Raw genomic sequence first — 27,248 nt, forward strand, 5'->3', positions numbered from 1 at the left:
CTGAGGCACCCCAGTAGATAGATGTTGCGACTTGGACACCTCACCTCTCCAAGATACTTTGAAGGACCTATCTGATAGGTAAGACTCAAACCACTGGAGTGCATTTCCTGAGATGCTCTTTGGAAGTAGAGTTGACCATAGGATCTGGTGGTTAACAGTGTCAAAAGCAGCGGATAGGTCAAGCGAGATTCCGAGATTAGATTCCGCTCTTGCTAGTCTTAGAGCTTCAACTACTGAGAGCAAGTCTCAGTTGAATGTCCACTTCTGAATCCATTTGGTTGCGATCAAGGAGGTTGTTGTTTGAGAAAGGCAGAGACTTGGTTGAACACAGCTCGTTCAAGTGGTTTGCAATGAAAAGAAGAAGGGAAACTGGTCTGTAGTTCTCTAAAAGAGATGGGTTGAGGCTAGGTTTCTTAAGTAGCGGAGTTATGCAAGCCTGTCTAAATGATGAGAGAAAAACACCAGTGTGGAGGGAAGTGTTCATGATGTGAGTGAGTGCAGGTACAACTGCAGAAGAAATGGCTTGAAGGAGATGAGATGGAATAGGATCAAGCGGACAAGTAGAAGGATGATTAGAAAGGATGAGTTTGGAGACTTCTGCCTCAGAGAGTGAAGAGAATGATGTGAACTATGAGACAAATATTTGTATTTTATAAAAGGCAGCATTTCTCATTTTAATTTAGTTTATTTATTTTATTTAGTTTACCTTGATGTACTAAAACAACAAAAAATGAAAATAAAAAAAATTATTGTATAATATATTTGTATATATAACAAACAGAAACTTCTAAAATTGACAAAAACACCAGAATTTATTAAATTTTGACTAAACTTAAAATATATACAAAAACGACAAAATTCATAATATACTACAACTAAACTTTAAAATACCTCTATCTATATACAAAAATACAAAAAAAAACTGCTACAAATTACAATGAATCTCAATACTAAAACAGCACTACAAAAAGCAATTAAAAAGCATTTTACACCATATCCAGTCATCCAATCAAATCAAATACAAAATGTAACTGAATAACTTATAGAATCAAGAACTGCTTCATTGTCATGAAAATAAGGTCATTGTCATTCGTAATAGTGTCAACAGAGTGTGAAGCTGTCTCTGAATGGAGGCCTTTATAGGGGTAAAAGGGCTATTAGAAGGTCTGGGGACATTGAAATAAAACATTTCATGTTCTTAATAAACCTCAAATAAAGCCGTCACAAATGTTTAATTTTAGTCACAGCACAATCAGACAGCAGCACATAAAAATGCCATACAGACATTAAACACACATAAGCAGCACTAGCACAGGACTGATTCATTCATCATGAGCAGATCACCATGGCTTGCCATCTACTGTATCTATACACTCATTTCACTGGACTGGAGGTGGCAGCTTTAGTTCAGGTTATATCTGGAATACATTATTATTATTTAGGTCATCCTCCAATGAAAAAGGTATCCTTGACTTAATTACCCAATTCCCAACTCTACAACTGTCCAATTCCCAATTCCCAACACTGCATGACAGCACTGAACTATTTTATGTTTGGTTCTCATCCTAAATATTCCCTGAACTATTTTTTTTTAATACAAATATAGATAAATATCTCTTCTTTATAATAATAATAATAATAATAATAATAATAATAATAATAATAATAATAATAATTATAATAATGTTGTTGCTGTTGTTTTTTGAAGACGAAGGTTTTATTCATTGGAAATACATTTCGGTTTCAGTTTTGCTTTAAATAAATGTATTAATTTATAATAAATTCTGTTTATAATGAATGCCATTACAAATTATGTTTATGTTATACTTCCTGTTCTGTTCTGAATACTATTTTATTCAAAGGTTTGTTTGTGGATCGATGAGAACTACTTAAACCTTAAGAAAAACATTTCTTTCTTTGAGATAAAGTAAATAAGGAATAAATAAAAATAGCTACAATTAGCCAATGCAACATTTAAAATTTTTATTTTGTTTAAATTGATGAACTAAAAAAAAAAAAAAAAAAAAAAAAAACTATACTGACCTAATTAAAAAAACACTAATAAAAATGACTAAACATTTAAAATTAAAAAATATTAAAGTATATAAATATATACAGTAATATTGAAAAATAAAAATAACTCAAATATGAGTAAAAACTATAATAATACTATAATCACACTAAAATAACACTGGATGTAATGTTTGTAAATATTTTGTTTTTTCATTTACCAGTTTTCAAGATTACTTCTTAGATAAAATAATTAAAAAAATTGTAAAAAAATTAAAATAAATGAATAAACAAACAAATATTTAAATGAATAAAAGTAATAGTATTTTGACAAATATGTGAAATTTATATATATATTTACTTTATTCATTTTAAAACTTCTATCACTTTAAGGGTAAAACTTTAAATGTGTATACTAATGGAATGTCTTGTAGTTATGGTATAAGATACAGCTGGTTGCCATGTCTATAGTTTACCTGAGGTCCGTCTCTGAGACCGTCCTCTGGGCCACGCCCTCTTCAGACTCCTCCTCCAGCTCTGCATCCTCTCTATCTACACTCTCTGTCTGTCTCCTCAGTTTTCCCTCCCTCCCCCCTCCTCTCTTCCTACCTCTGTCCTCCTCTAATCCTGCTTCTTCCTGTACCGCCTCACCAATTGACCCCTCCCCCTCCCTGGAGAGGCTCCGCCCCCGCACTGCATTGCTGTGGGCGTGGCCGGCAGAAGCAGAAGTGTAAGCAGCATGCAGAACAAAAATGAAGCACAGTGAAAACAAGTGTCAACACTACCTGGATGTAAACCATAAAGTAGGAATGAATGAATGACAACAACACAACAAAACAACGCAATGCAAACAGTAAAAACAACAGAAGCCAGACAGTATGCACATAAAACAGAACAAAAATATGTTTCAAAGCTTGCAGAACTGAAATATTCACCTCTAGTTTGTTGGTGATTATTTACTAGTATTTCAGTAAAAGTAACTGTTTGTGTTTATTGAGATGGAGCGAATTATGAAAATGTTGAACGACAGACAGAAATGATATGAAAGTACACTACCGTTCAAACGTTTGATGTCAGTACAATGTGTTTTTAAGAAGGCTGTTATGCTTACCAATGCTTCATTTTTTTTGTCAAAAATACAGTAAAAACAGTAATAACGTCAAATGTTATTACAATTTAAAATAACAGTTTTCTATTTGAATATATTTTAAAATGTAATGTATTCCTGTGATGCAAATCTACATTTTCAACATCATTACTCCAGTCTTCAGTTTCACAGGGTCCCTAAGAAATCATTCGAATATGCTAGTTTCCTGCTCAATGTTTAAAATAATGGCTGCTTAATATATTTGTGGAAATAATTGTTTTTATATAAAAATCTTCTATAACAATTTAACAATGTCTTTCCTGTCAATTTCTGATCGATTTAATGCATGCTTGCTTAATAAAAGTATTAATTTCTTTAAATAAAACATGTACTGACCCCAAACATTTGAAAGGAAGTACATATTACATTTAAAACGTATAGAAAATTTCAGACAGCCTACACTGATTTGGTGCCAAACTCACCTAAACCGAACCCAATCTTGAACGCCCTCAGACCCAAATTATGATGAAGCCTACAGAACTGCTGTTTCTCTCAGGCCATGTACACACTTGCTGCTAAATTTGATCCACACTCCTTTTCTGAGTGCTTAATCCTGTTCTGCACACTGCAGGTATTTATAGGAGTGATAACCTCATTATATAACCAAATATACACCTGGATGATTCAGATATGAGATGCATCTTGACCCAAATGCAATTTTGGATACCAATTTAGAACTTTGAATTACAAATAAAGAAAATAATAAGCAATCCATTACAGAGCCAACAATATCTGTATGCAGTATTCAATATTCGTGTAGCTTGACTAATATTCTGGACAAGAAGTGCCCACTTAAACTGAAAGAGGCTGTCTGAATGATAGAAAAGACATGTTTTGTGTTATAATCTTTAAGTATTTGTTATCTAGAAATAAGTTCTGATTACTTCACAAACATGATTTTCTGAACCTTCAAACTTTGCTGCCAAACGTACATTCAATATTACACGCAATATGAATTACCTAACTTCCTTACATTTAAATTCTCCATCCTGTTTGCATTCTCATTTCAAATTCAGCAGTTATAGGGATATTTCACCCACAAATTTAAATTCTTTCATTAAATACTTACCCTCATGTAATTCCAAATCTGTAAGACCTTCGTTCATCTTCGGAACATGAATAATTTTTTTTTTTTGATGAAATCCAAGAGCTTTCTGGCCCTCTTTAGACAGCTACGGAACTAAAACATTCAAGGCTCAGGAAGGTAGAACGGACATGCTTAAAATATTCCATTTGAGATCAGGAGTTCAACTGTCATTTTATGAAGCTATGAGAAAACTTTTTGTGCACAAAGAAAATAAAAATAACAAATTTATTCAACAATTTACTACCTTTCTGGGCCTTGAACGTGGTGGTTGCATTACTGTCTATACAAGGTTAGAAAGCTTTCGGATTTCATCAAAAATAATCTTAATTAGTGTTGCGAAGAAACAACAACAAAGGTCTTGCGGGTTCGGATAGACGACAGGGTGAGTAATTGATTACAGAATTTTCAATTGTGGGTCTTTAAATTGGGATAAGCCATTTTATAATTTAAGTGTCTGTGGCTGAGGCTGAGACTAAACATACATAAACTTGGTGCCTCGCTTTACCTCCAACTTCCAAGTGATTATGATGTTTCCGGCAGTATTATTATTACATAAATAAAACTAATAAAATATGATTTTCAATATTCAACTAAAGTGGAAACTTTAACTAAATAGAAATGTTACCTAAATAAAGTAGTAAGAGCTAAAATTACTAAAACTAGAACTGAAATAAAAATAAATTAAAGCTAAATAGAAAAATCTATATATAAAAAAATGAATAAAAAGGAGAAAATCACATAAAACAAAACTAAAATAAAAATAAAAAACTGAAAATATACTGTAAAATAAAAGCTAATTCAGAATATTAAGAAATACTATAATATGTAATAAATAGTGCAGAAAAAACACTGTTTTCCAGACTTTGACAATAGTTTGGTCCAGAACACCAAACATGCTAAACTATTAACATCCATGTTTCTTGTTTACAGTCAGGAGAAGCCGAACCATGAGGAATTCACTCCTGCAAATAACTGCGGTTGTCACTCCCAAAACGTAGCAGTATGTGCTTGGCCTAAAAGAACACCGTTTTGGAGCCTGAACTGTGGCACACAGGTTCGACAGTGATCCTGACTTCAGAAGAGGCCGTCTCACCTGATCTTGCGGCTGCCTCGCGGCCGTTCTGATTGGACAGAGATGTAGCTCATGCTGCTGAATCGAGACGCACTGCTGGTTCTCGACACAGCGGACACGTCGCTAACATCACTGTCCGAAGACTTGGCCGAGAGGTTTTCTCCCCGCTGAGGATCCCTGCCTGAACGCTGCAGAACAAACACAACACAACACATGCCGTCAGATGCTTACAGACAACAAACAGAAAACACAAATGTGTTAGAGACCAAGTGGCGCTTTCATTTTCAATTATCTGGCAAATGGGAATTTTTTTGGTATATAGAAGCTATCATTATTTTTTTTATTCATTACTTCCATGCTAGTGGAACTGAAAATTCATACAAAGAAATAACTTAACAATAACAATAACAATAATAACAAAAACAATAATAATAATAATGAATAAACAATAATGATGATATATCAATTAATAATAATAATAATAATAATAATAATAATAAATTGTAAATAAATAAAATTCAAATAGTATAAATAAAAAACAAACAAATACAAATTTTGATTAAATAAAAATAATAAACATTAAATGAAAAATGAATTAATATAAATAGATACAAAAACAATACATAATAATAATAATAATAATAATAATAATAATTTTAAAATAAATACATAAATAATTTATTATTATTATTAATAATAATAATAATAAAAATTATAATAATGAGCATGCTTTAAGCTAAAAAACAAAATACAGCATGGGTTTGATTCCCAGGGAATGCATGGAACTGATAAAATGTTTACCTTGAAGGTGAATTAAGTTGCATTAAAAAAGCATTAAATACTTACAGCATAATTTGATAAAAACAAAAAATAAATGGGTCAAATAAGGTTTTTCTTTATTTATTTATTGTACAAAAAGTACCCTAAAAGGAACAACAAGCATCATTAAAACGAAAAGCCACTGTGTTTATACTAAGGCTCTCTTGGTAATTCTGTCTTGGACAGACATGGAAAGGTATTGTAGTGTCTTATGCAAACATATTTATTTAAGGTGCTTATTGCTCGCTATGATGATTATAAACATTATGTCCTCAATGGCGCCTCTATCAGACAGAGCAAACAAACCAAGTCTTAATCTGTTTTTAATAAGTTTCTGCAGAACTCATGGGCCTGTACAATGCTTTTCATACCACACGCTTAAAAGGATACAAAGGGAACGCGATATAGCAATATATGGAGCTGTATCTCAGCACAATGTCCAGTGTACACAAATACTAATGTATATACTGAGCAGAGACCACAAACCTGGAAGACTTCAGTATATAGATCTACAGTATAAAAATTTCACAACTGTTTTACTACGGACAAATTAGTTAGCTAAACTAAAAACCACAAACAAAAATAGCTAACTAAATATATAGTAATTAGCTAACTAAACTAAACTAATGGGGTGAAAAAAGAGCTTGGTCAATAAAATAAAATAAAATAAAATAAAATAAATCTTTATTCAGATTACAATTTATTATAGAACATTTAAATAAAAAAATAGAATACAATTATTATTAATATTATTATTAAATATTACATTATTCAAGAAACCAGGAGTATTATTTAACTGTGATGATCTCATGTAGCGTGAATAAAACTAATACATTTATTCAAAATACAAATATTACGACTATAAAGTATGAAAACAAACGAATTTGTGAAATGAGTGATAATCATATTTACTCATTTAAAATGTGTTGAACTGTTTTTTAAATGAAATATTGGAGCGGTAGACAACTTTTACTTGCCTTGTGATAGTCCTGTTCCAGCCTTGAATCTGAGCCGGTTCCCTGTTTATACTTGTTCATCTTCAGCTTCATCTGCCGCGTTCGTTCCTCCACATCCATAGCACCTATGGAGCACAGCAGATGCCAATGAGTTTGCGTGTTTGGAAGTGCCTTGTGATGTTGGTGAGGCTAGATGGGATCTGATCTGTTAACCTGTTCACCAATGAAGTGTTTAAACAATGTGGAATGATTTAATACAGAAATCTTTCCCATAATCTACAACACTGAACTAACAGAGCTAGCTAACGTTTCTCATGAGGAGTTTCATACAATGCAGCAAATGTTTCTGAAATGTGAACATATGAGACATCCGTCTGTTTAATACCAAATAAATAATTAAAAATTAACAATAATTATATTTACATTTCTTCACACACTGGCATATTCTAAATCATGCAGGACAGAGAAGAAAAAAAATATATGTATAAACTGTAGCAAGTTACAGAGGCTTAATGATTAAGAAGCTAACTGATGTTTTTAGTACTTTTATGAGAGCTGAAGTTTGATTGTGTAATGAACTTACAAAAGTCATAAACCTGACACACACTTTACATCATCTAAATAGTAAAGAATAATTTACTATTAGTAAATCGGAGCAATAAATTAAGTGCATGTTCAATTTATCCAATTTAGTACTAAACACATGGTGATGTAAATGTTTTTAGCATTGTTCTGTGGTGGCTAGGGTGACTGTAGCATGTTTGGGGTGTTTTTACCTTTACATTTATTCATTCAGCAGATGCTTTTATCCAAAGTGACTTACAATTTGGACAATACCTCAAGTGATTCATCTTAAAGAGGCAAATAGACACAGGAAGTATCCGTAATACCAGGTTTTTTGGCATGTTATTATGGACACGAGAGTTTTCTAAGCAGTTACGAGGCTGTTTGTGGTTTTCTGCATGTTACTATACAGTTTCAAGGGAGGTTCCTTACTGACCAGAGTCTCTGTGATACTAAAACTAATAGCACAATTTGATGTTTATTCATAAAAAAACTTTACGACCGCAAGGCAACAAGCTACAACTAAGCCGCCTGTTTGCACAAGCAAGGAACTGAATTAGATTGTGGCTTTGAGTCGTGTGAAGTAAACTACATCTGTCTTTGTTAGTGCAGGTGCAGTAAATGTCAATAGCAATTTTCTCTTTCCAATAGCAATTGTGCCCTTCAGCAAATTACCCAATGATTAGTGCTCTCAGAATCATTAGATTAATTGGATTTAATTGCAGTGCTATAGTGAAGTTCATACATGCAGTGTGTTTTTTTCTTTTTTTTTAAGTTTAATGCCACATTCACAGCTGAAAGTGCTTTCAGAACACTTTGCATCCTGGGAAATCTTGCCCTAAGTCAATCCATATACAAAAGTTTAGATAATCCGCAACCATACAACACACTTCATTATCTAAACTAAGTTGTTCAAAGAGAGATGGTAAAGAAAAGAAAAACAAGCACACTAATAAAAAAGGATGAAAGTGGATGCAAATGAAACATGAACACCTTCTGAAAATAACCATGATGTGATATATCATCACTTATGCTGTCATGAAGCCAGCTTCATTAGCTCAAGCCATAACCAAGAACTGTACGCAACAATCAGGATACAAAATCCAATTCCTTTTCTCCATAGAGAAATTCATTTTAAACAATAATATAGTGTGATTCAATTTCACTTACATTAAATTGCATTAAATAGCAAAATTAGCCATCATTCATTCTGAGGAGAGATACACCAATCAAAAAAAGCTAAGCATCATCCACTGCCATAAAACATTACAAATGACAAAACTCTCAAACAGCTGTCATTTGTCTATTTGTAATACCATTTAAAAGACAGGGCCTACTTAAAAAAAGAAAAAAAAAAGGATTTCTGAAGGAAAATGTTACAGTAAATACTCTAGCAATGATGATGAATATGCAGCTTTGGATCACAGGACTAAATAACATTTTTAGAATACAGTTACTTTAAATTTTAATAATTTTTCACTTTTTTAATTATATTTTTGATCAAACAAATGAAGCTTTAGTCAGCATAAGATACCTCTTTTTAAAAAGAATTGAAAATCTTACTGATCCCAAACCTTTGAATGGTAGAGAATAAAGGGATATTTTGCAATAATTTTGAAAAAAATAGTTTGATGGGTACAATGCAAGATTAAATTATGTCATTAACAATGTTTCAGTGCCTCTTAAAAGACCTTAAATATACAGTCTTATACCTTTTATCTGATGTAAAAAAAAATTACACTATGGAGAACATGACTGGAGAAACAATTCCAGAATCAAGGTTGCTGAAAAAGTATTTTTTTCATTCGAAGGACATCATTTTGAAATGTTTTTCAAAATATGAATGCACACACATGATCATAATCGCACAAGATTATGACTGAAGCTGATAAAAAAAGCTCATGGGCTTCACAACAAACAGCAATTCCTATGATTTGCAAAAAAGGAACGAGCTGAATAAAATACACATAAAAAAGGGCAGAGAGAAGGAGCGATGGATTTATAAAGCCTCAATGGCAACCAAACAGCAGAAAGAAATGGTGTTCACTTTTCAAGCACAGTCCCAGCATTTACTCCTCTATAGTTTTTACACTCATTACTACGTGCAAAATGAATATATTTAACTGTGTGTACTGCAGTGCGAAATAGTAGAGGTCAAGTCTCACAATGTCCAGCTCTATATACACAACATATATAATAGTATATTCTAATTGATAAGCTATTCTACTATGATATTGCCCAAATCTCATTAACTTAAATTAATTCAAGTTAATTTTTTTAAATTGCAATTGCAAGGTTACGTCATGCAATTCTGACTTTTTTTTCTCAGAATTGCATTCTAGCAATTGTAAGTTACACAGTCAGAACTGTGAGTCTTAAAGAAAATATAGGAATAGAGAACTTTTTTCCCTCAGAATGTGTCTTTAAGATTCAAAATTAAGAGAAAATAAGTAGGAGTTGTTGGATATAAAGTCACAATTCCCAAAAAAAAAAAAATAATTATAATGCAAGAAAAAATATCTAAAAACAACTAAAAGTTTATGTCCTGCAGTTCTGACTTGTTTTTTCAGAACTGTAAAATAAAAATGCTAAATCGTGTGCACTTGCAAGTATATATCACACAAATATCACAAATCAGAATTGTGAGCTAAAATATTTATTTTAAATTTTTTTGTTTTTATTCCAATGGCAGAAACAAACTCTCTGTGAGATTAACCCTATATTGATTGTTTATGCGCACACTGCAGCGTGACCTGCTGAGACATCCACAATAGTTTCTGATGGTTTCTAACTGGTCCAAACTAGTCATTAACTACATTCTCTAGCTGATATATCAAGTTTCATTTTTGGGTGAATAGTTCCTGAACGGGAGTGATTCAAACAGAGAGGAGCTGGGACACGGCGTGGAGGAAGACGAGAAAAGCAAAGCAGAAGAAAGGACAGACCTGAGTTTGTCCGACTGGGGGAGTCCATGCCTTCTGGGAGGGGGGAGTGAGGGGGTCACATCACAAAAATGGACAGACAGACAGAGGAGAGGGGTGTGAGAGGAGGTGCGCAGAAAGAAGGGACGAGAAATCAGGGGCAAAAACACACGGGAGGGAAAACATCATCAACAACAACAACAACAACACAGAAAAAAAAATAAACAGGGAAACACAACACATGACAAGCAGATAAAACCACAAACACAAGATTCAAGTTTCACGATACAAAGAGAAAAGATCATTAAAGAAGAGGGGAAAGAAAGAGGGAAAACACGAAGAGCAGCCAGTCCTGCTTCAAAACAAACCCTGAAACACTAGAGGAATGTTAATAGAGCATGCAGACAGGAATGAATAAAAAGACCTGTGGAAAGAAAGGAGGATAGAAGAGAGAGGAGTGGGATAGTCTCCACAAACTCTGAAGAGAAATAACCTTCATTTGATAAAACCAGGTCGTTGCACCAGTCACATGTGTTTGAGGAGCAAATGGATGCTAAACATAACCCTCACAGACACAATATATCCAAGTAAAATAACAACAAAATGATCAAACTTTTAAGTCTCACAGTAATTTTCAGGCAGTTCATTTGTTTAAGGCAGTGCTTTAAAAATGTAAAACTGCTGTAACTCATGGTGCAGAGTGGTTTCGTTTTGGGGTCAGTAAGATTTTGTTTTTTTTTAAGGAATTAAAACTTTCATTCAGCAAGGCCATATTAAATTGATCAACACTGACAGTACACACTTGCATGGCCATTTTCCCATAGAAATATAACGTGGAATAACTACTTTCAACACTTATAATAAAAATGTTTCCTGAGCAGCAAATCAGCATATTAGAACAATTTCTGAAGGATCACATGACACTAAAGACTGCCACTGAAAATTAGTTTTGAATCACAGAAATAAATTACATTTGAAAATATATAAAAAAAGAAAAATGTTATTTTAAATTGTAATATTATTTCACAATATTACTGCTTATACTGCATTTTTGATCACATAAATGCAGCCTTCAAAATCATTTCAACCCCAAACTTTTGTCAAATGTGCCTCACAGCAGTTTTATCATTGGTGGCTATGAGTTCTTGGACCATTACTGACCCTGCTTTAGACATTCTGATAAAAAATTATATATATATATCTGACACTTTGCCTGACATTCTGCAGACATGTGTACAATACATCATTTGCAGTAATGCATAATGCATCACACCATGAATGATGCAGAATTCTCTAAATGACTGAAACTGCTTTACAAATGGCTGTCACATCCCATTTACTGCAAGCATGCTAAAGCTATCCAAAGCATGTCTAAACACATCTACCTTAAAGAATATCACAAAAACACTATAGTTATTATCACTAAGGGACTACAAAAAAAAAAAGGTTCTTTATTAGTGAAGAACCTTTAGCATTCATGGAAACTTCCCATTGCATAAAAAGTTCTTATAGTAGAAAAAGATTCTTAAATGTTCTTCACACCAAGAAAATAACGGTACTTTTAAGAACTGCTCACTGAAAGGTTCTTTGAGGAATCAAAAATGTGAAATTCTTCACACTGGGAAAACCTGATTTTGGAACCTTTTTTAAGAATGTAGTCAGAACATCATCTCTGAATCAGGCACTGGAGAAAGGTATCCTAATGATCCTTCAGTCTGGTCCTGATCACAGATATCCCAGCATCCTCGTTTAGATCATTTGTTCAATGCACGTGTAGTATCTTATATAATGGCGCTGGCGTCTAAGGCCACTGTTTTGCACTAATTGGACACCCTCCTCCTCTCAATATTCAAATTCTTTATCTGTCTCTTCACAGGGAACACAATCTGCTGATACGGCTCATTTTTTTCTCAGTTCTTCATTGTTTTCTCGAGCCGTGCTTTGATTCGCCGCGACATTAATCATGCCACAACCCTGCGTGCATGATCTTGTGTACCCAAGCACATTTCTTATGCATTAATCATCCTCAAGATGATGCCATTCCACACAGACGGCTGCACTGATGGGACATTCATTAACCGGATCCTATTAACCTCCCCAAACACACACACACAACCATCTTATCAGAAAGCTATTCTGGAACAAGATCCTCAGAGCAAGAATAACATTGTTCTGCTTTGTCACTGACGCTTGTATCATCGTCATCTCATTTATGTTTAGCTCAGTAATACATTCAACACATTAATACATTTGTCTGAAGCTATATTCATCATACACAGCTCTATAATTTCCATAAGCTTTGTGCACAAAGTGGAGATGAACATCTCTATTTAAAAAGACATTGTTAAAATCGTTTTAGTTTTTATTTTTTTATTTGAATGTTCTGATTGTACAATGTGAATGGACAATGAAAACTCACATAAAGAGAGCGTGTCTACTTATATGTGACTGGTTAAATGTGAATTGCAAGCTATATATATATATATAAACATTACCATTCCAGGTCAGGTTTTTTGTAAAAATCTGATACTTGTATTTTTTATAATTTAACAGAATAGGACATAATATTTTCAAATATTACAATTACATTTTAAAATGCATTAAAACTGAAAATGATAAACATTTCACAATATTACTGTTTTTAATGTAATTTTGATCAAATAAAAACTGACTTGGTTAAGAAATTAAAGGATTCTTTCAAAGCTGATTTATGACTGCATGTTTATGAATGAACAATATATGTACTTGAGCAATTTCAATAGTTAAAGATAATCAAAAAAACTAAACATAAACAGCTTAAATAACCTTAATTCACACTAACAATAACACAAACTGTGATGTGACTGTTGTGATTTATTCATCTAGAAATATAGATGATGTTTATTTTATAACTAATTAGGTTTTAGATAAACAATGACAGAAATGATCATGTAATAGTCTCTTTACGGAAAATCTTGTTAAAATTTGCGTGTAGATAATTAAGCAAATCAGACTGAAACTGACGATTAAAGTCAGATCTTGTCAGTTTTGTGTGCCATGAGCATCAAATGCTCAATTGACTTTCACCTTCCTCATTAACTTCACGTGCACTGCCCTTATTCATCCAGAGACTTAAAGCCAAAGCTCAAAATCATTCAGAGGAAGAGCGGAAAGAGCAGACAGGGTCAAGTTCAGAGAGGTCAGAGGTCAAACCTGTCTGAGCAGTGATGTGCGTCTCCTCCTGATGGCCGTTAGACGAGTGACCAGTACTGACCACTGAGCTCTGCTGGTCCTCCCATGTCACCTCTTACCAGCAGGTCATTGACACAGAGACACAGGCAGCGTTAGCATATGGCTTGATGTGTGCCAAACAAACTGAGGGATTGTAATTCCCCCATTGTGCAGCTAGAGTGGACAAATATATCTGAACACTAACAGGTAAATCAGGCTTGAAAATCTAAATGTGACATTTTGTATTCCTTTAGTTTCATTAAGAAGTGTGTTTCTGACATCTCTTATGTATTTTGTGTCTAATGCAATACATTAAGACTGATTAAACATTCAAATATTTTTTCATATATCAATGGTTGTTCCTGAAATACAGTCTGCAGACGTTATTCTTCTGTATTTAGTTTTTGCATTAAGTTGGCTTTGTAAAATAAATCAAAAGGGTGAAGAGGTAGAGAGAGAGTCATTTTCTAATTTCAGGACTGATGCAGCGAACAGCTCCTCTGAACACATGATTGTGCGTCATCTGCTGGTTAAACCACAGAACTGCATCCTACAAATCAATGCGGTCAGAATAACCACCGATTTACATTTGTATAAAAAAATATATAATTCTATAACATCTAAAGTAAAGAAACATTGCAAAATGACTTTAAGCAGAACAGTGTTTTAAATAATGTCTGGCTGTATTTAGAGTATAAGTCACTAGCTATAGTGCACAACACTTATGCAGACACAAGCCAGATCAATTTAATTCAACACAATCTCTCTATAAATATCCCTCATTATTCACAGCAAAATGCATTAAAACAATGACAACCCACACAAGAGAGAATATATGAGAGTCGTGAAGAGGGAGAGACTGACCTAGAAACAGACAGAGAAAAAGCCAGAAACCGACTCATCCATGCAGAACTCGTGCAAAGATCTGTGACACGTCAATCCTTCAGTTTTTGAGTTAAGAAAAGACATTTTAAAGATGTAAGGACTGGGTGATAGGTAAAAACTCTGTAAATTAACACGAGGAACGATTATTAAACATTTGTAATTCAATATAACAGAAAAACTGAAATTAATAAACTCCAACCCTAAACTCACTTTTTTGTTTTTGGTATGCACTAGATTTGCACATTAAGAAAGAAAATGTGGTCAATTTTGATTTCACATATTTCAGACTTTAAAATGTAAACATATTGTGATTATTTGATATATAAAAAAAATATATCATAATATAAATACCAAGCCCTGAAGGTGAGGAAAAGAAGATGAAGAGGAAAATACTGCCAAACTACACCGCAAACACACGCCTGGAGAGACTTGCCTTTCCTGCCGTTGACTGCTGGGCCGTTCAGCCTCATTTCATAAGCTTTAACACAACAACAGGATCAGTCGAGTAAAAACACTGCAAGAATTTCCACAAATTCACAAAATACAAGTCAGACTTCTAATAAATCATTCTGAGTGTCATATGAAAAAAAAGAGAGATGAGAGTACTTCAGACAGCTGATGTAGTGTAAACACCAGTTGGACAGAAAGCAGAGATGGATGCTGGTAAAGTGTCAGACACACACACACTCCCAACAGACCAGATCTTGTGAGAAATACAACGGATGTGGCAGATGGGAGTGTAGGAAGTGCAATCGGTTGGAAACATGTCTGTTTGTGTTGGTCTCTACATCTAATTTTTCATTTGCAAATCTAAATATGACACAAATCTAAAGCTATGTATAAACTGACTACAAAACATTACTCAGGTCTCATGGGCCGGTTTGGGGTTTTCTGTACTAGATCTCTATAATATACAGTACCATTTAGAGTTCGTTTTTTATTTAAAGAAAATTAAATTTTACTTCTATTCATCAAGGATGCAATCAACTAATAAAAAGTAAAATTATCTTTAATAATGTTACAAAAAAGTTTTCTATTTCAAATAGTTGTTCTTTTAACTTTCTAGCCACCAATTCATTATGAAAAAAATGTATTACAGTTTCCACAAAAATAATAGACATTGATAATGAAAATAAATGTTTCCGGAAATCCCTGTTTTGCAGCAATAATTCAAAATGGTTATTAGCAAAATAGTACAGCACATCTGTAAAATCAACCAATGATTGGACAATACAGATACTGTGACTGCTTCTAAAACGACACAAAGGTCACTGGGAAAACAAAAACACATTTTGAAAATCCTTTATCACAATATTACACAGTCACTGCTACAGGAAGACAGAGGAAAAACCAAAAACGACCTGTCTACATTGAATTCACATTTAAACATGAAGAGTTTACAATGGACCTGGCTTCATAACCTCTCAGAGAAAGCTCTGATGGAGCGTTTGATGTGTCCAAAATAGAGATGGAATTCACTTCCAAAAAGATTTAGGATCTAATCATAATTTTAGACAAGTCTATAGAGGAAATGCCTGCTCAAGACCATTGCAGTTATGTTTAATTCAATCAGAAGCTCTTTCTGACAGATTAAACCTTCACAGACGTGTTACACACCTGGACAAGGCTCAAGTTCTTCATCTCCATCTTCTGAGAGAGGAATGAGAGAGGGAAACATCAGAGCGCACATGCAACTCAACCACACATGTCATTTACATGATCATGTGTGTCGTCCGCACTCAAATATAACAACAGCACAAACTGTGTCATATTCAGCCAATGGGTTAATGGAACAGAGCACTGTGGTGATAATGTATAACGATCCCTAACAAAAATGATAATAAGTCACACTAGAAACACTTTTGACACGTGAAATGACAACTTGTCTCCTACTTGACACACCAGTTCAACAGTCAATCATCAAGGAGGCTCCGCCCACCCGTGGGGGAAAACAAAATGTATCATCATATTTACCCATTTATTTAAATGTAAACAACACTGATTCCAAGAAATTTGGCTATTTATTAGAAAGAAACTCATACAATTTTATGTGATTTTATGTGCAGAAATTAAATCAAAATGTGATATAATTAAAATGATTATTATTATTTATTTGGCTTTAAGTCATTGTCTGCTGATTTTTTTAAGTTGTAAATGAAACAGAGATTAGTGGAATAAACTTTTTTTTTTAAGAAACAAGAAAATACAATTCGTTTTCTATTTCAAAATTTCACATTTATTGGATGATTTATTCATTCATTTATTTATTTGTAACCATTTGTAAAACTGCTGACAAAAAAATATTTCCGCATACTTTTACTGTTTAAGTCACACTTTATAATAAGGTCCCACCAGTAACTTAACTAACATTAACTGAAAATGGGAATACATTTGTTAAAATATTTATTAAGCTCATTTAATGTAAAAAAGAGAGAGAAAGAAGTACCTTGGGTCCATTAAATAATATTAAGAGATTAAGAGAACCTTTTGATTTTAACGATATATAAGTCAATATTGAAATTAACATTAATAAAGATGCCTGAGACTTATCTTTCATTTAAGATTAATGTTAACCTAAGTAGTTACCTAATGCTAAAAATTGCTAAATATTTTTATTATTATCTTATTTCAACAGAAAAAACATCAGTGCTTTTTAGCCAAGTTTTTCTTTCTAAAACAGTCAAATTCTTCATGTCCCCAGTTGAAATGTACTGTAACTGGGATATGATGCATTGCTGACTGTAACTATAGCAAAGCACAACCTTTGCAGAGTCAGTCATTCTGCAATCCCACCTCTCAAATAAACATCTCAGCATGAGCAAGAGCCAACAAAAAAGAAAAACAGACTCACTTCTTTCCAGCGTCCCTTTTGGAGGCAGTTGTGGGAGCTGTCGTCCTCTCCTGCTGTTCACGGGGGTCCCGGTGGGGCTTGTCTGAACCGATCCTCCACGAGGATGTGCCCTAGTAGACAAAACATAAATAAATAAATAAATAAATAAATAAATTACCTTTATTTTGGTTGTTATTTACATGTACCTTAACGCTATTCGATCAGTGACAGTGCTAGCAAGAAACTGCTAATCAACACAAAGTAGCTTAATAGGGCATAAGGAGACTTCAGAGTTGATTTATGAAGAATCAGCAAATGAAAATATAACTCATATCACAATACTTTATAAATAAATAGGGTCAAAAAGCATATGCTGAAAAGGAGTGGTTTAGTCAGTCATATATATGATATTTCACATATACATGTGCTTTAATATCATGCACTTCCATTTGAATGATGCTGAGGATTAAAATAACAGTAAACAAACATCATGGATTTCCATCAGCATTTTCTATAAACTAAAACAAAATGATTTCATAATCACATAGCACTATATATACGGTTAGTTAATTAATAAAGTGAAGTATTAAATATCACTGTCTTAGTAAATTAAGTAAATTAGTAAATTCCTCAAAATATGCAGTATAATAGTATATAATGTAATGATACTAAGCGGGATTTTCAGCAGCATTACTCAACTCAACTCAACTCAACAACTGCATTTATTTAAAAGAAAAATCATTAGTAACACTATAAATATCTATTTAATGTGTCCTTGCTGATTAAAAGCATTATTTTCTTTCTTAAAAAAAAGCTTACAATTTTGAACAATATATATGTATATATATATATATATATATATATATATATATATATATATATATATATATATATATATATATATATATATATATATATATATATATATATATATATATATATATATATATATATATATAGCCTATATTTTTTTTTTTTTTGTCTTTTTTAATAAAAACACCTTTAATAAAAACTAAATTGATACTGTATAATGACTTTTTGTAATTTTTATTTCTTTTAAATATATTGTTCAAATGACTGAAGAAAACCAGAATCTGATATAATCCATTTGGTCTGCCATTGTATTCCAAACGTTATATGTAGTTTATATAGGCTTATTCTTTAGTTTAACAATTTGCAACACTGCTCAAATATTCATTAGCATGTACATTTACTACATTTGACAAAATGCTTGGTGCTTTGGCACATGAAGGTGACTCTTCCACAGTGATGCTGCAAGAGAAGTGTGCGTTTTTCTCCAACATCACCCGAAACAAACAAAACATTAGGATTCGAGACAAAAACAACCAAACCGGGGGGGTGGGGGGGTGAGTTAAATATCACAATATAGGGATAACAACCAATGAACATTCCACACCACTCACTGAATGTACAACTGGTATGCGTTTTGCTATAAAACAAATCATTAAAAAGAAATGAAGAGTATCTGGTGCATCTACAGAGATGAGATGGAGCAGATTCAACAGCACTGCTGCAGAGAGGACAACAAATAAATCAAATCAAAGGGTCGGTTGGTTGGATGGATGCAGGGAGTCTTTGTTAGCACATGGAGGATGTTTTGTTTGATTAGTCAGGTCTGGTTTGCGGGGTGAGCATCTGCTTTGATCTGGGTCACCTCGATAAGGCAGGGGAGGGTGGAGCGGAGTGTCCTGACGGCAGGGAGGGCATTGATGACCTCATGTGGGGGCCGTCGGGCGGCCGCTCCGTGGAGCGTGAGCGACTGTACATGGGCCGCTCCAGTGCGGACCGCTGGTCTGCAGAACGGGACCTGTGGTGGTACTCGTGCCTGTCTGGCGCGCCGTAATTCCTGGAGAAACGTGATTGGGGGAAACAGGGCGATGTTTAGTGTAGGAGAGGTCGGTTGAGTCTCAGAACACCGCATGGCATTCTGGGAAAGCACTGAGAGACTCTAACAGCTCATGGTAAAGTTGTGTCGTCTTTGGCACTTGGAAGCAACCAATATATGAGTCTAACCCGATGGTTCTGTAGAGTGACATGCTACATGATTTAATAAGACTGAAAGATACATTAGAAAAGCATAATTAAGTTCAGAAATACAAAATCACACATTTTATAGCACTCAGATCATGGAAGCATAAAAATATACAAGAAAGAGATTAAAGAAATGAATGAATTATTAAAAACTGAGGAAGGAAAGATCAGTCTGAGTTTATTCCCGCATTTTTGCAGAAGGTAAAATCCCATTCATTTTACTCCGAGAATTTTTACAGATAATGTTCAATATTTCACAGGATTTCTGCAGGTTTTATGAAGGTAAAGACGTTTTAAGATGTTTTAAGGCCAAGTAAAGAACATTTAAGGAAGAAATCGAATGCAGCACAAATGTCAATAATGAAATGCAGAGCACAGATTTCCAAATACGTTCTTCATCTGTATTCTTGTCTTGTTTCCAGTGCAAATGTTTGAAGATTCTTAAATCAAGTGGAATTTACTTAAGAAGCAAAATGACATAAGATGAGAAGTCTGCCTTCATTTTTGGAAGGAAAAAATAAGGATTTTTAGGGAACATAAAGACCTGCAGAACCCTTGCTTTCATGACAGTCCTCCTTATCACTAAATTATGTTATTGTTTGTTTGTTTGTTTTAAATCCCTATGGAGTAAATGAATGGGAAACCAACACTGCTTAAAACATTTGGCACAGTATAACATACTACACAAGATGACACAAAAAGATGTGTAGTGTCTGAAAAGTTGTCCAGCATCAAAACACTGATTTATTAATAATACATTGAGATAAATAAAGTGACCCTGTAAAAAAGGCTATAAAATATATAAATATATATATTCCCATATTTGTTTTAGGGTAACTAACTTTTTTGATCCATTTCAAATGTCGACTACTGTATTTACAAACAGGTTAAGAAAAAAAATCTTAATTTAAAACATATTCAATAAGCAAAAACATGTGCTAAGATGAGGACTGTGCTAAAGACGTGTTTTTATTTTTTTTGGTAATGAAATTGGCCCAGCTCATCACAGGGCAGCAGGGATGCTCTCGGTGTTGGATATCATCCCATATAATGTCTTCATCTTGAAACAAAAAGGCTGTCGACATTTTAGACAGGCCATAAATGGCTGACCCAAATATGCTGCAGCAACGGTACCCCTCCATGTCACTGTACGCCTCTATGATGGGCCATCCTAGCAGGACGCGGTAACCTGACCACCACCTGCTGACTGATGGAACACACACTACTGCCACAGATGCCAAAAAGATGCAGATATTTGGAACTGACCACATAAACCATTCAGAGTGTGCAGTACACACACCATCAGGGTTTAAAGGAACAATTCACACAACAATGAAAATCCATTCACAGGCCAACCAAGATGTAGATAAGTTTGTTTCAGACCAGATTTGGAGAAATGTAACATTGTATCACATGATCGACAATAGATCCTCTGCAGTGAATGGGTGCCGTCAGAAAGAGAGTCCAAACAGCTGATTAAAACATCACAGTAATTCACACAACTCCAGTCCCACAGTTAATATCTTGTGAAGTTAAAAGCTTTCTATTTTTATAACAAATCCATCGTTAATAAGGCATTTTAACTTTGAGCTGTCACTTCTGGACAAAATATGCATAATCCATAATAATACTTCTTCCAGTGAAGTCCATCCTCTGATCTTCCACATCAAAATCCACTGAAATGTTTGTTTTATGTCATTTCTTATGAACTAATTTAGACTGTTTTCACTTGTAAACGTTGATTGATCTGTGCATATTTCTTTCCTGCTTCAGATGAGAAAACTTTTTCACTGGAGAAAAGCAATATTACTAACAGAGGACTCGTATTTTAGACAACTCTTTGAAATTAAAAACGTCCAAATGATGGATTTGCTTCTTACAAACACACAGCTTTTTGCTTCACAGGCTGTTAATTAAAGGACTGTGTTTTTTTTATTAGCTGTTTTGGACTCTCATTCTGATGGCACCCATTCACTGAAGATCATTCATTGGTGAGCAAGTGATGTAAAGAAAAGAAATTCACAATCTTAATTTTGGTGTGAACTATTCCTTGATCACACAACATATCTTTGTTATAGTGTTTTATCAAAAGTATAAAATAATTAAAGTGGCACATGCTGAACAACTTTTCACACTTAACACCATGTTAGAGACTACACACACACAAAGCGAAACTACGATTCCATTAATAAGCTCAAGGTAGTGAAGTACTGTATTTATGAATTCCCTTTTCCATAATTTCTCACTTTGTTAAACCAAAGCATTGAGCTGGCTGTAAAAGTAAGTGCTCGGTTTCTTTATGATGACCTTATGAGAGAATGAAAATGAGGCTTTAAGAATGAGTCAAAGGCATACAGTATCTCACCATTCTTACAAAGACAGAAGCTATGGTGAATATATTTTCCAACTCTTTTTGGAAAATATATACATTTGCAGGAACTGTGTACATTAGGAGAGAGGGGTGCTCTTATTTCAGCTTATTAAGTTTGTTTATCTTTACAGCAAGTGTTTCCTAGCTTTCCAGTCATCCCAGTGACAACCTTGTGTCGACAGTAATGAGTCACGGTGACCTGTTGATTTGATGTGCGCAAAGCTATTTTTTCACACATGAAAAGAGTCTAGAAAATTGTTTTTAAATATTTGTAATTAAGATTCATTTAATAATGAAAATTAATTATTAAAATAAAGTCATTTACATGATTAACATCCAGCAGTAATACGACTACTACTAATAATAATACTACATTAATTTAATAATAATAATAATAATAATAATAATAATAATAATAATGTTTCACATTTTTATAAAATTATTTCTGAAATGCTTTTTTTGTGCTTTAAGCTATAATAATTTATTTTTAATTACAGACACAACTCATTCAATAAAGAAAAATAGTAATTATAACAGTATTATCCTTTAAAATATTTAAATAAATTAAATTGAGTCACCCGTGAGGAGTGCTATTTTTATATTGCATGTCGTGTGAAGAAAATCATTTGTGGAATAAATTAATAATCACAAGTGAAAAAATATGTGAAAAAAAAAATCAGAATTTTTGTAGTGGCATTGGCAAACAAAAATATTTGATTTTGCATGATGCTGCATCCACAATATGTCAAGTATCAAACTTATTTATAACTTAAATACTGTATATATAATTTTGTGCACCAAATTTTGTATTATGCATTTATACCAACATTGACATTAAGTCAACATGAGGTTGTGCAGATTCAAGTTTCTCAATGTCAGAGAACCTCATGAATTCAGGTTTTCATCAAAATAGTATCAAACTGGTTGCATCTTATCATTTCATGCTTATAAATGTATTGTACTGAAAACCTGGATTCGTTCAGAGGAAGTCAGGGTTTGAGAAACGCTGAAGTGTTAGTGGAGGCTCTCAGCAGAAGGTTAATGGGGACAGACGTTGGCAGCAATGGCTCTACCTGAGTTCCTCCAGCTGACTGTCATGAGGCTGACTGTGTCGGGTTCGAGGTAAGGTGAGAAAATGACTGCAGGCAGATGGAGAGAATAGATATGGATTTTCAAAAGAGAGATGAAGAGATTTGAGGGAAGAGAGAGGATGTTGATGATGGGATGAACCCAAATGTTTCACGTGGAAGAAATGTGGTTACTGTTCAATGACAACAACACTCACACTTTTAGCTGTATCAAGAACAGAGATCATTTTAAACGAGTGTTATGATAATCCCAATAAAGAGGCTCTAGAAAACAGGATTTTCTTGCACTTTATTAAAACCAAGGTAAACAATCAAGCAATCAAATAAATCAGATAGATAGATAGATAGATAGATAGATAGATAGATAGATAGATAGATAGATAGATAGATAGATAGATAGATAGATAGATAGATAGATAGAAATAAAAAAAGAAAGAAAGAAAGAAAGCTCCTAATTGTTTATTAGGAACTAAACAAACTCTTTACTAAACAAACAAACTTAAATATATAATATTAAACAATAAACAAACAAAATTGGCCGGAGAAGGTGAAAACTGCTACAAAAAGTAAAATAATAAAAATAATTGGAATTAAATGTGAATGGTAAACCAAAACTGCTTAACTGTGATTCAGATGTTTACGAACAGAGAAGGTTCAGATCTGTCTTACCTCTGAGAAGGGGGCATGCTGGGAGACCGTGAACGTGCTCGGTTGATGTCAGCTGACCGAGAGCAGTGATTGGATGATAAGACCTGCTCAGGCACAGAGAGGGTGGAGCTCTGGAGGTCCCTGCCGTTTCTATAGTCTGTAACGAACCAAAGGGAAAGAATTAATCAACAATTGTGCACTAATAATTTATACTACATGTGTACTTCATTTTGAGCGACTAATGCAAAACTGTTAAATCCTTTACTTTACTAAACCCTTTATTTTAACATGCTTTAATAAAGTCCTGCAAGCAAAAATATTTAATCAAACTAGATTATCTATTCAACACCATGTGTTTTTTCACCACAACTGGTTCTTAAATTGCTTTTTAAAGCCAATATGTTCCAGTCATGAATGAACTTAACTCCCATTAAATCAGAAAACAGCTTTCACAACCAAAACCAGAATAATGACTTTTTCCTCATGCAAGAGCCGTCAACCCGCTCAACCTGATGGCATTTCATTACCCAGCATTCAGTGTGGCCAGGGTAAGGTCAGTGCCTTGCATGATTACAAAAGATTGATGTTCAACTGACTGTATCGCACATTAAAACAAGCCGAAAGAGGTAGAACAATGTATCAAAGAGAAGTTCAAGGAGGGAATTTCTGCCTTTATGATGACATATTTACCTACCAACCACAAGCATCGGATAAAATAGTCCATTTTTAAACTATTTTCTCAGTATTAAATTATATAATATTATTTATTTAAGTATAATATTTGTGTTTTAATGCATAATGGACACCTCTGATGGAAATGATCATAAAAATCTAAAATTATTATTAAAATATACCCATAACTAGTTATCTTGAAAGGTAGCATAATGATACACTACCATTAAAAATGTATTTGAATTAAGTCTATTATGCATATCAAGGCTGCATGTATTTAATCAATGTACAATAAATGTATTTTACAATTCAAAACAACAGTTTATATATATATATATATATATATATATATATATATATATATATATATATATATTTTTTTTTTTTTTTTTAATATAACTTATTCATGTGAAGAAATTTTCTGCATCATTACTCCAGTCTTCCGTGTTACATGAAATCATTTCAATATGCTGATTTGCTACTCAAGAAACAGAAATTATTATAAAAAATGTTGAAAACAGTTGTTCTGCTTAATATATTTTTGTGTAAATCATGACACATTTTCAGGACTTTTTGATAGATGCAAAGTTCAAAAGAACATTTTAGATCAATTTACTGAATAAAAATATTAATTAATAAAAAAAAATGTACTGTACCCCTTGTAATTTAACTTAGTACAAGTAACATTGGTTTGGTCTGTCACACACATACTGTAGTGTCTGAATGTGACCTCGGCATGCTCCAGCGCAGAGACTGCATCAGCACCAGTGCAGCATGCTGCAATAAATGAACGGCTGCTAGACACACAGGCCACAAAACAACAACAGCGGCACAGCACATGAAGGGAATGCAGCGATCTATAATTCCTCTGAATGTTAATCATCTCCTCCCGGCGGAAAGCACTGCATCAGCACTTTACAACCGGCCCAGAGACGGAGCCAAAATCAATGAGAGAGAGAGAGAGAGAATGAGAGAGAGAGAGTCTAAAGAGGGGGAGGGGGGGGGTTTCCCTCTATCACAAAGAGCACGCCTGGAATTTTAAAAAGGGTGTGTGGATGTGTGTGTGTGTGTGTTTAGGCTTTCCCTTCCCATCTGAGATGAACATTTTAGCACCAGTATTAGGCTAAGTTGTGGAGATATCTACGTATAGCATACTACCATACTTCATACTGTGCACAGCAGGACATTATTGAATTTATGAGAAAGATGTTTTACATTTTGATTTAATCAACGTAACTTCAAAATTGGATTAAAAATGCAAATAAGACATGATAATGAGATGATAATTGGACACAATGGGACTATATATTTTTTTATAAATGGCAAAAACTTTTTTTTTAAGTATACAGTATATATTGTGCGGTACAGAGTATGCAGTATCTTTTTTTTTTGAAAGTATATAATATGTAATCTTATTTTAGTATTATTTATATACTATAGTAGTATTTATTAATACAAAAATGTTAACATTTCTTTTATATATATATATATATATATATATATATATATATATATATATACAGACTACTTAAAATATATATATATATATATATATATATATATATATATATATATATATATATATATATATATATATATATATATATTCATTTTTTGTAATTTGTGTGCTTTGTTTATTTTTTTGTCAAACTTCCGTTTAAGTTATAGTTTTAGTAATTTAGTCGAATCCAGATATGAGATCTTGTGAAGTGTGCATGTGATCTGCATGATCGCGTGTTCTCTGTGTGAAGGTCTATCTATCTATCTATCTATCTATCTATCTATCTATCTATCTATATATTTATTTTTTTTTTATTTTTTTTTTTACATTACCCCATCACATTGCATACTTCCAGTCATCATCATTTGGAAATAAACATGTTTCTGAGATGTTTGTTTTCATAGGCAAATAGTGGCTTATTTTAAACTCATTTAGCAGTTAACGTCTTCATCACCTCTGTCAGACGGTGGCACTTTCACCATGTTCCTGCTAACATCTTACCTGACACGACGCCAACACCATCCTCACAGTCATAGTCTGAGAACTCACTGTCGCTGATCCTCTGAGACCCTACAGACACACAGAGAGACAGGTGTTAGAGCGCTCTGTAGCCACACCGGATCATCTGATGCAGCATTTGATCAGTTTTGCACTATAAACCTATTTATCTAATAACTTTGATTCAACATCTCATGAGCTTTCTATCTACGGCCTACACAAATAGACAAACCAAACAATCAATAAATAAAATAATACATTTTTTGTAACCAAGTATTGGTTAATATTTCTACTTAAACGTTTTTGTAATTATTATTTAACTAAACACAACTATGTTTACCAGCTCTTTTTAAGAAATGGATGAAATACAATGAATGAAAGAAAAATTATATTTATAGTTGACATTAGTTGGCATTATAGTTGTCATAATCTAAATATTTTACTCTTTTTATATTTTCTGTTTTCATTAAAAAATATATATATATATATATTTCGTAATTGTTTTTTTAATTTCAGTATACTTGAAATTATTATTAGTTTTTTCACCTAATATTATTTATTTTTAATTTACATCAGCATTGTTTCAATTAATTAAAATTGGATTTAATAGTTTAGTTTTTGATGTCTTTAGAACAACACTGGTATAATATTCCTGATGCCCTGAATCATAGACAGCTGCAACGTAACAGCTTAACCACAACTGACAAACACTGCTGTTCATTCATCTTCCTCTGTGACGTTCATAAAAAGTGGTAAAGAAGCTCTCTGCACTGGAAAAGTCTATTTCAGACCACTTCCAGATAACCGAACATGTCAGTCAGATATCTCTCTCTTTTCCAAACCCACAAAACAAGAACGAGGCACACTGAGCTTTGTATTACGTGAGAAAATAGATCTTCTTCACCCTTCGCTTCAGT

General features: G+C 33.2%; 1 protein-coding gene across 5 annotated transcripts in view; it reads right to left on the reverse strand.

Annotated features, from left to right (window-relative positions):
• rims2a (regulating synaptic membrane exocytosis 2a) overlaps positions 1-27,248 on the reverse strand; it is a 145,060-nt gene that overhangs the window by 32,466 nt on the left and 85,346 nt on the right. For 2 of the 5 annotated variants that reach the window (XM_026283480.1, XM_026283481.1), the window contains exons 17-25: positions 26,335-26,403; positions 23,682-23,817; positions 22,998-23,063; positions 19,177-19,368; positions 17,523-17,632; positions 16,289-16,321; positions 10,601-10,633; positions 7,113-7,216; positions 5,338-5,504 (exon numbers count right to left, since the gene is read on the reverse strand). In XM_026283480.1, coding sequence (XP_026139265.1) covers positions 5,338-5,504; positions 7,113-7,216; positions 10,601-10,633; positions 16,289-16,321; positions 17,523-17,632; positions 19,177-19,368; positions 22,998-23,063; positions 23,682-23,817; positions 26,335-26,403 — 910 coding nt within the window. Of the gene's footprint in view, positions 1-2,486; positions 2,712-5,337; positions 5,505-7,112; positions 7,217-10,600; positions 10,634-16,288; positions 16,322-17,522; positions 17,633-19,176; positions 19,369-22,997; positions 23,064-23,681; positions 23,818-26,334; positions 26,404-27,248 lie in introns of all 5 variants that reach the window. The other 3 variants (XM_026283478.1, XM_026283482.1, XM_026283483.1) reach the window with 3 other exon arrangements.

Source organism: Carassius auratus, chromosome 16, assembly GCF_003368295.1.
Source record: "Carassius auratus strain Wakin chromosome 16, ASM336829v1, whole genome shotgun sequence".
In the NCBI taxonomy this organism is placed as follows: domain Eukaryota; kingdom Metazoa; phylum Chordata; class Actinopteri; order Cypriniformes; family Cyprinidae; genus Carassius; species Carassius auratus.